Source organism: Sorex araneus, chromosome 5, assembly GCF_027595985.1.
Source record: "Sorex araneus isolate mSorAra2 chromosome 5, mSorAra2.pri, whole genome shotgun sequence".
In the NCBI taxonomy this organism is placed as follows: Eukaryota; Metazoa; Chordata; class Mammalia; order Eulipotyphla; family Soricidae; genus Sorex; species Sorex araneus.
This window is the reverse complement of record NC_073306.1, coordinates 115,519,749-115,530,038: the sequence shown is the minus strand read 5'-3', so window position 1 is coordinate 115,530,038 and position 10,290 is coordinate 115,519,749. Positions and strand designations below refer to the sequence as shown.

Genomic DNA, 10,290 nt, shown 5'->3' with positions numbered 1-10,290 from the left:
AGTGCGACATCGACATCGTTGGGAGGGCCAAGTCGAGAGAGACTTCTAAGATCTCAGGGAAAGGACTAATGGAGAGGTTACTGAGCCCGCTCGAGAAATTGACAATTAACAGGATTTCGTGATTCGTGATAGTGGGTAACTATCCTCTATCTTCCCCTTGATGAAAGTTATTTCAAATTTCTTGGGCCTGCCCACATGATGCAAAGTGCACAACTCAGGCGTTTGGAGGCATACTCCGATCATAGCCTCTGTTCTGGTTCAGTGCTTAGGGACTCAGGTTCCAGCAGAACGTGGCATAGTGTGAATTTCAAGGGACCAGGAGCTTTGGCTGCCACCTCCTCTGGGAAGCTTGGCCAAGAGAGCCCTCTTGATGATTGCAACTCTGCTATTCCAGAAGCCCAAAGGCAATCCAGAACTTTCCCAGGGGTCACTCAAATCAACAATGGGATGCTGTATCTTCAGATATTGGAGCAAACTTTGTAATTTACAGTAGGAGGAGATAGGGCTGTAGGGATGACTGACATCTACATCTTGAATAGAAATTTCCTCTTTCTAAAGCTTTATACCATAGCACTATTCTTTAAGGGAATATTCACGTTCCTGAAAAGAGGTCATAATTCTTCCTAGGAAGATCTCATTATAGAAAAGAATGGGCCCAGTATCTAGGGAAGTCTTAATTACTTTAGATGCCATTTTTACTCTGGCATATATGATATTATCTTCCATTCTGAGATATGTGTATTGTCTATAATATATGCATATTTATAGCCTATTACACTGTAGTGTGTAGATAATGAGAGAAATGCTAGACTTAAGAGTTAGGAGTAAGAAACTTCAGGGCCTGGAGAGATAGTACAGAGTGTAGGGTCAAAGGAAAGAGGAAAGGAGAGGAGAGGAGAGGAGAGGAGAGGAGAGGAGAGGAGAGGAGAGGAGAGGAGAGGAGAGGAGAGGAGAGGAGAGGAGAGGAGAGGAGAGGGGGAGGGGGAGGGGGAGGGGGAGGGGGAGGGGGAGGGGGAGGGGGAGGGGGAGGGGAAAGTGGTGGGGGAGGGGAGAGGGAGGGGAGAGGGAGGGGAGAGGGAGGGGAGAGGAGAGGGGAGAGGGAGGGGACGGGGGGGGGGAGAGGGAGGGGACAGGGGGAGGGGAGAGGGAGGGGAGAGGGGGAGTGGAGGGGGAGGGAGGGAGGAGGGGAGGAGACAATACCTAGTGCTTTGGGTATAATTCAGCAGATACTGATCCAAAACCTTAGAACTAATTATAAATGACTAACCCTAAACACTAAACTTTTTCTTCTTGGAAAATTATAAGAATACGTGTGAATCTCCCAATACCCAAGCCCTACAATATCCTCTATCTTCCCCTTGATGAAAGTTTCCTTGTAGTTTCAAACACGGACCTTGTCCTACTGTGTTTGTTTATTTGTTTCTAACGTTCACAGTAACTGAACAGCTTAAGAAGTGCTGGGGTGAATATATCCAAGGACAATGCAGTAAAATATGTAGAGCAACTGAAATACATCGAGTTTTTTGTGAAAATGGGAAATAGTGTTATTTCAATAGCTTAGAAGAAGTGGAAAGACACAGAAGAATTAGAAAGCCACCTCATCCAAAGGGAAAGGACTAGTGCTCAAAACCAAGATGCAGTGACAGAAAGTATAATCCCTATAAGTATTTACATAAGGTCAGTTAGAGAGGTTGATTTTTTTAATTTTTATTTATTTATTTATGCTTTTTGGGTCACACCGAACAATGTTCAGGACTCACTCCTGGCTTTGCACTCAGAATTACTCCTGGTGGTGCTCAGGGAACCATATGGGATGCTGGGAATTGCCCTGGTTGGCCGCATGCAAGGCAAATGCCCTACCCTCTGTGCTATCACCAATAAGGCATTTGCTTTGCATGCGGCCAACCCGGGTTAGATTCCTCCATCCCTCTCCGAGAGCCCGGCAAGCCACCGAGAGTATCCCGCCTGCACAGCAGAGCCTGGCAAGCTACCTGTGGCGTATTCGATATGTCAAAAACAGTAACAAGTCTCACAATGAAGATGTTACTGGTGCCCGCTTGAGCAAATCGATGAGCAATGGGATGACAGTGACACAGTGATACAGTGACACATAAGGTCAGTATAATTTCCTGTTCATTTATTTCTCAACTTATTCCAATACATTGTATTCATTAGTCCATGCCCTGGACTTGCCTTGCATGCAGTTGACCCCGGTTCGATTCCTCTGTCCCTCTTGGAGAGCCCAGCAAGTTACGGAGAGTATCCCGCCTGCACTGCAGAGCCTGGCAAGCTACCTGTGGTGTATTCGATATGCCATACACAGTAACAACAAGTCTCACAATGGAGACGTTCCTGGTGCCCACTCGAGCAAATTGATGAACGACAGGATGACAGTGCTACAGTGCTACAATCCTTCTACCAGTGTCCACTTCCCTCCACTACGGCACCAGTTCCCCACCCCCACACACCCGCACTTCCCAGCCGGCCTATATGGCAGGCACTTTTTCTTTTCCTTTTTTCCTATTTGGCACTGTGGCTTGCCATACTGTTGCTGAGAGGGTTTCATGCATATAAGCACTATTCCACTAAATTAAGGCGAAGAGATCCACATCTCCATTCTGGTTCTTTGATCACCAGAATGACCTTAAATCAGATTCTAATAAAGCTTATTTCCAGTTTTCAACTCCTTTGTTCTTTAACCAGAGATTATACAATCAATACACCAAGTGATGAGTGATAAGAATAGCTCAGTGCCTGGGGATAAGGGAGTATGCTTTGTAGCCCTGGGACTGCATTTCAATCCTGGAGGTCTCTGGGCACTGCAAAGGGTGGCCCTGGAGATCTCCAGGCACTGCAGAGGTGGCACAGGGGTTTCCTGGCATTGCAGGGCCCAAGAAGTGCACCCTCAGACCTTTACACTGACCTTCTAGCCCTCCTGGACAAGGGTTACTACTAGGAGTTGCTCTTAGATCACGGAAGCCCTCCTTCCAAAAACCAGAATACCCTCCATCCTACCATTGAAAAGGAGATATGAACAGAACACTGAAAATCTTGTAAGATTGAAATCAGAAACTCAGAAAGCTGACATCATTTCTGTAGAAGGAAATATCATTAAATGCTGCCTAGTGAAATGTGCAAGATTTCAACATAAGTGAGGGTCAGTAAGATTAAGAGATGGCAATCTGAGTGAACAGAATAAAATCAACAAATAGAAGAAAAACAAGAAATACAGGACATTTCAGAATAATATTCATGCACTCATTTTTTTTCTCATGTACTTTTTTGGGTTTAAGAATAGTGCATCCTTGAAACCCAATCATGAATAACATTATAATTTCATGGTAGCTAAATAATTTTTTAATTTTTTTCAAAGAATAAAGTATCCAGAAGCTGAAGAGATGGTACAACAAGGAAATCTCTTGCCTTGGACATGGTTGGCCCCAGGTTTAAACCCTAGCAACCCACATGGTCCCCAAGCACATCCATGAGTGATCCCTGAGCACAGAGCCAGGAGTAAGCCCTGAGCACTTCCAGGTGTAGCCCAAAAACATACATAAATAAATAACAACTTAAATCTATATTAGAAGGGAGCTTGGGGTGTGACTCAGCAGTACTGACTTCACAGGTGTAGAACTATCTCCAAACTCTTGAAATTGATTATATTTGTTTACTCTTGAAATAAATACATAGAGCTTTTGATAGTTAATCATAGCTCAATGAAGAAAGAGAAAGAAAGAAAGAAAGAAAGAAAGAAAGAAAGAAAGAAAGAAAGAAAGAAAGAAAGAAAGAAAGAAAGAAAGAAAGAAAGAAAGAAAGAAAGAAAGGAAGGAAGGAAGAAAGAAAGAAAGAGAAAGAAAGAGAGAGAGAAAGAAAGAAAGAAAGAGAGAGAGAAAGAAAGAAAGAAAGAAAGAAAGAAAGAAAGAAAGAAAGAAAGAAAGAAAGAAAGAAAGAAAGAAAGAAAGAAAGAAAGAAAGGAAGGAAGGAAGGAAGGAAGAAAGAAAGAAAAAAGGAAAGAAGAAAAGGAAAGAAGAAAAGAAAATAAGAAGCCATTTTCAGATGAAAGGAAATCAACTCACATGCTATTTTAATATGTTAAAGAAAGTTCTTCAAAAAGAGAGGGAAGGAAATTTAGCAGAGAAAAACAGAACTTAAAAGAAAGGAAGATCGGGGCTTCCTTTGAAGCAGTCAACATGGGCTTGATCTCTGCACCCAATATGGTCCCCCAAGCACTACCAAGAGTGATCCCTGAGCACACAGTCAGGAGGAAGCCATGAACACTGCCAGGTGTGAACCTAACACCAAAGAAATAAGCAGAAGATCTAAAGAGACATCTTTTCAAATGAGACAAATTCATGGCCAACAGGGATACAAAGAGGTACTAAACACCATGTATCATTAGGGAAATGCAAATCAAAACCACCATGAGATATCACCTTATGTGTTAGAACAGACATTATTGAATGAAAAGAAAAAACAAATGTGAGGGTACAGAGAAAAGGGAACATTTGTGCTTTGTTGATGGGACTGTATTTGATTAAAACGCTCTGAAAAAAAATGGTACAGATGTTTCTTGAAAAATGGAAATATAATTACCATAGAATGCAACATATATCTTCTGGCTTTATACATATATATATATATATAGAGAGAGAGAGAGAGAGAAAATAAAACACTAGATCAAAAAGATAAAAGTGCTCCAATGTCAACAGAAGTCTTATTTGCAATAGCCAAAATATGGAAACAACCTAACTGTCCACCAGTCATGAGATATAGAAAAACAGTGGAGTATTATTCAGCCACAAGAAAAAAAAAAAGAGAGAGAAGCTTGCCATTTGCAACAAATTGGATGAACTTTGAGCACATTGTTCTTAGGGAAATAGACAGAGGAAGACAAATACCTTACTGTCTCATCTCACATATTTAAATGGAATCATAAAAAAGTAACTGAACTCAAGTACTCAAGCTGGGAAGTAAGAAGAGGAGGACAGGAGGTAACGGGCAGAAGTCAGTGGCCTTGGACACATTGGTGGGGGAGAGGTGTGATCGATGGACGTATCTAAACCACAGCGTCAAGAGTATGAGATCCAAAGTAGAACAACCGAACTTAAAAATGTTCTAGTCAGGGCTGGAGTGATAATATAGCAGGTAGGGCGTTTGCCTTGCACGCGACCGACCCGGGTTCGATTCCCAGCATCCCATATGGTCCCCTGAGCACCACCAGGAGTAATTCCTGAGTGCAGAGCCAAGAGTAATCCCTGTGCATCGCCAGGTGTGACCGAAAAAGCAAAAAAAAAGAAAGTTCTAGTCAAGGAGGCAGGCTGGTGGGAGCTGAGGGGGAGGGGAGAGGATGAGATGGGGAAGGGAAACTGGGGACACTGGAGGAGGGAAGTTGGCACTGGTGATGGGGTTATTGTTGAAATATTGCATGCCTGGACCTCAATTATGAATAATTTTTAATGTCACAGTGCCTTAATAAAAAATAATTTTAAATAAATAGCAGCGCATTACAAAGAATAATAGATAGTGTTTACGAGAGGACAGTTTAAAAAGGACAAAATGGGTGAATGTGGCCAAACGTACATTCAGTCATAACTAAATTGGTCCCAGGATGCATCCAGTTGTAATTAAATCAGTCCAAATATAAAATGTATAATATGGTGACTACAGTACTATGTTGTATATTTGAAAGTTTTGAAGAGAACAGATGTTAAAGTTTCTCATCAAGAAAAAAATTATAATTGTGTGTGGTGAGTAATTTTAAGTAGACTTATTGTGGGGAATCTCTTTATAATATAGATAGAGATTAATCATTAGGCTATACATCTGAAACTGATAAACGTTATAAGCAATTATATCTTAAGTTTTTGGGTATTTTTTGTTGTTGTTGTTATTTGGGTCACACCTGGCGATGCACAGGGGTTACTCCTGGCTCTGCACTCAGGAATTACTCCTGGCGGTGCTCAGGGGACCATATGGGATGCTGGGAATCAAACCCAGGCAAACGCCCTACCTGCTGTGCTATCGCTCCAGCCCCCAATATCTTAAGTTTTTTAAGGCATTAAAGCTGTACCAGGATTTTCTTCCACAAACTTATTTAACAAACATGAGTTCTTATGTTGATTCAGTATCGCTGCTGAGTATTAGAGAGCCCAGAACAACAGCAAAAAAATATATAGGTGGGGCTGGAGCGATAGCACAGCGGGTAGGGCATTTGCCTTGCACACAGCCAACCCGGGTTCAATTCCCAGCATCCCATATGGTCCCCTGAGCACCACCAGGAGTAATTCCTGAATGCATGAGCCAGGAGTAACCCCTGTGCATCGCCGGGTGTGACCCAAAAAGCAATATATAGAGAAAGGCTGGGAATATAGGTCAAAATGCTGAAGCCTGTATCCAGCAGTGCTGCGTTCAGTCCTCAGCACTGAGTAATCTCCAGGCACCTCAGGGTGTGACTTTGGTGGCTCCAGTGCCAGAAGGTCCCAAGAGGCTGCAGCACTGACTTATCAGGTCCACAATGCCGCGACTGAACATCACAGGTATCACCTTAAAAATTAAATAAGGGGCTGGAGCGATAGTACAACAGGCAAGGAGGGCATTTGCCTTGCACATGGCTGACCCGGATTCAATTTTCAGCATCTCATATGGTCCCCCGAGCACCGCCAGGAGTAATTCCTGAGTACAGAGCCAGGAATAAGCCCTGTGCATCGCCAGCTGTGACCCAAAAAGCAAAATAAATTAATTAATTAAACTTAATTTAAATTAAATAAGTAAAAATTAAAAAGATGGACTGAAGAGATAGTAGCACAGGAAGGGCATTTACCTTGCACACAGAAGACCCAGGCCTGATTCCCAATCCTTAACAGGAGTGATCACTGAGTACAGGGTCAAAGGGAAGCCCTGAGCACTGCGGGTAGGGTCCAAAAGCCAAAAGTATAAATAAATAAGACAACCTCTATCTGTTAGGAACCTATAGTTCTAGGAATTTTTCCTCTCCTGATTTCCACACACTAACAGCCTCAGGCATAAGAGGGCAGAAACATACTGAAGCAAACATATAACTCTTGTCCAGCTCAAACATTCATGAGAATCAGAAAGATCTTACACTAGTATCTTTTATATCTTCTATTCTTAGAACCCAGTGCCCAAATATCAAGAGCAGGGAATTCACTGCATAGAGGTATTCTCCAAAGCCTGCTCTCAAATCAAGAAAACACAATTGTGCATTTTGGCTGCACTTCATTGCTTCCAGCCTAAGGCCATGAAAGGGTCAATAAAGCCTGGTGCTCGAGCACACCAACCCCAATACAAGGCTTCCTCTCCGCACACACCATGAAGCTCCTTTTCCCTCTCTTCGCCAGCCTCATGCTACAGTACCAGGTGAACACAGGTAAATGGTAATTCTAGTTTGAACAGAAGTAGGGGGCTGACAGTCTAGGACAATGGAAACCCAAAGAGACGCTGAGAAAGGAGAGGCCCCAAGAGATGGCTTAGGCGTTTACTGCTTCAGTCAGACACCATCTCCTACGTATCCCTATAAAGCCCAAACCCAGATTGTATTTGATGGGGACACATAGGGAGCTGAAGAGAACTAGGAGGGAGAGAGAGAGAGAGAGAGAGAGAGAGAGAGAGAGAGAGAACACACTCAAAAATTAGGATACAGGGGAGTAGGAGAAAGAAAAATGGAGTAGGGAGAAAAAGAAATTAGGGTATAAACTTTCCTGCTCTCTACGCAATTATTATCTGAAACTCAGTACAGGTCTAGCTCATTTTTACTCTGTTTCTAATTTAAACCATCATTTGAAGGAAAAATCCCTATCATTTTGTATGTTGGTAGAAGGAGGAAGTCATTTTTATGCTTAAAGAAAACCCTCTTGTGATCCAAAACACAGATTTATGTTTTCCAGCTCAACTTAGTAAGTTTTTTACAGTTCCTTCTCTCTGTCTTATTTCTTGGGAACCCCCATTGTTTTCTCATAAGAGTATTTAGAAATGCAGTATAGTCATTGGATTGACAATTGTGGGGTCTTTTTTGTGAGAATTTTTGGTTTGTTTTGTCTGGGGGCCACACAGGATGGTGTTCAGGGCTTACTCACAGTCTACACTCGGGATCGCTCCTAGTGGTACCAGGAATAGAACCAGGTCGACCATGTGCAAGGCAAGCACCCTACCTGCTGTACTATCTCTCCAGCCACCCCTCAATTGTTTTAAAAAGAAAAAAGTATTTAGGGGCTGGAGTGATAGCACAGCGGGTAGGGTGTTTGCCTTGCACACAGCCAACCCGGGTTCGATTCCCAGCATCCCATATGGTCCCCTGAGCACCGCCAGGAGTAATTCCTGAGTACAGAGCCAGGAATAAGCCCTGTGCATCGCCGGGTGTGACCCAAAAAAAAAAGTATTTAGGTATTTAGAATAATTGACTCAGGTCAGAAAATAGGGTCAAAGATATTGGAATTAATTTTACCTCAGGACCCTAGGAAAATGATAACAACATATGCAAGTATGGTTGTGTTGTCTCGGGTCAAGCCACTTAGCCATTGTGCCACAAATCCCACAGGACTATACCATAGCAAGACTAATCAACATTGAAACACAAGAATTTTACTGTTTTGTCTTTAGTAAGACTATTGTAAGACTATTGGAACGTATGCAAACATTGCAACCTACAAAAATCTCTAGCTACTTATGTAAAACCAGTAGAATGTTAAAATTAATGAGGGAGAGGGGGAAAGTGAGACATTTGGGAGATAAGGTATTAAGTTTAGCAGTTAATTTAGAATTATAGGTAGCAGTGTGGGAGTTATCTCATTACAAATGAGGTTAAGATTATCACTGTATCACTGTCATCCCGTTGTTCATCTATTTGCTCGAGCGGGCGCCAGTAACGTCTCTATCCCTGTCGCGTGCTAGTGTAGCCTGATGGTATATCAGGGGTTCTTTCAGGATCAGGGGAATGAGGGCCATCGTTGTTACTGTGTTTGGTATGTAAATTCCTATCCTGAAGCAAATAATCTAAGATTTAGCCCTAACAAATTCCTTCTGTCTTTACTCCTCTCCCTTCAGCCATTTTGACATCATGTCTAGTTATTAGCCCTAGGTCAATCACAATCTCTTTCTTTTGTGCAGAGATCCTCGGCTGGAGAAAATGTTTGATGGGCTTTGGGAAATGCAAAGCCCAATGTGAGGTGGATGAAAGAGAGGTGCAGAAATGCAAGAGGAAGAAATGCTGCGTGGAGCCCAAAGTGATTCAAATGATCAAAGACTATCTTCAAAATGAATTGTCTCACTCATTGGAAGAGGAATCCCAGAGTCTGCTCCCTGCTGGCAAGAATGACAGTGTGGAGAAAAAAAGGTCTGTGATAAGCCAGCTTTCCCAGATCAGAAGCGTCCCCTCTTTAAACATCATCACCCCAAATTCCAGCTTGATGACCTTTTCTACCACCAACCCCGAGACCTCAGAACCTATGATATACATCGATACTTCGACCAACAAGGACTCCAAAACAAAAAGAGACTCGGCCATGGACTCCCCACTTCCCTCCCCGCCCCCATAGGTATGATCAACCCAGGCTGGGAGCTGGAGGAAGCAGGGATGTGGGTCTTTCCCTTAAAGCACCGAGTTCCTCTCTAGCTTTACTATCTGTTAAATGATACATAGTGCTGTTTCTTTTGTCATCAGTCTTCAATAAATTCTGCTTCAGCACCTACAGTCTATAGAATCTGATCATTTTTGGAAGAGCTTTATAACAGAGATAGAGCTAAAAAAAAATTTTTTTTTCATTTTCATGCCCAGGAGAAAGTGTGAAGAATAGCAGTAGCGTTGTATTTGGCCTGTGCCATTGGTCAGATTCAGCCTCTGCAACAAAGATTTAAGGCTTCATATGGTGTGCTTGGGAGAGAGAGTGTGATAAGAAGGAAAAGGTCAAGAAAAAAATTCTTGTCTTTCAGTCCACAGCAGGCAGTGCTCAGGGCTTACTCCTGGCTTTATACCCAAGAATCATTCCTGACAGGGTTCCCCAGGCCATAGGGATGCTGGCGATCAAACCCGTCAGCTGCGTGCAAAGCAAGTGCCCTACCCACTGTACTATCTCCAGCTCCAAAATATTTCTCTTTTAGGCCTGTAGAGAAGATAACACGGGGGTCAGACACTTGTCCTTGCAGGAGGCCAACCCAGGTTCTATCCCCAGCACCCCAAATTATCCCTGTGTGCAGAGCCAGGAGTAACCCCTGAGCATTGCCACAAGACAAAAATTAAAGTATTTCTCTTTTTTGACTTTTGTGAAATGGTCCAGC

The 10,290-nt window shown here is 42.8% G+C and overlaps 2 protein-coding genes across 2 annotated transcripts; both read left to right on the top strand.

Annotated features, from left to right (window-relative positions):
• Positions 1–370: 370 nt before the first annotated feature.
• DEFB127 (defensin beta 127) lies at positions 371–1,620 on the top strand. Its single transcript, XM_004622709.2, is given in 2 exon segments — positions 371–404; positions 1,436–1,620. Coding segments are annotated over 2 exon segments (219 nt in total).
• A 5,709-nt stretch (positions 1,621–7,329) lies between these two features.
• On the top strand, positions 7,330–9,551 carry DEFB129 (defensin beta 129). The gene is made up of 2 exons (XM_004612672.1): positions 7,330–7,387; positions 9,124–9,551. The coding sequence occupies exons 1-2, from the start codon at positions 7,330–7,332 to the stop codon at positions 9,549–9,551; spliced, it is 486 nt and encodes a 161-aa protein (XP_004612729.1).
• Positions 9,552–10,290: the final 739 nt, after the last annotated feature.

Excerpts from the sequence above, each read along its gene's own strand:
- DEFB129 (XM_004612672.1), top strand. The coding sequence starts at position 7,330 with ATGAAGCTCCTTTTCCCTCTCTTCGCCAGCCTCATGCTACAGTACCAG. Across the intron at positions 7,388-9,123 it reads ACAGTACCAGGTGAACACAG|AGATCCTCGGCTGGAGAAAA; the intron begins GTAAATGGTAAT and ends TCTTTTGTGCAG.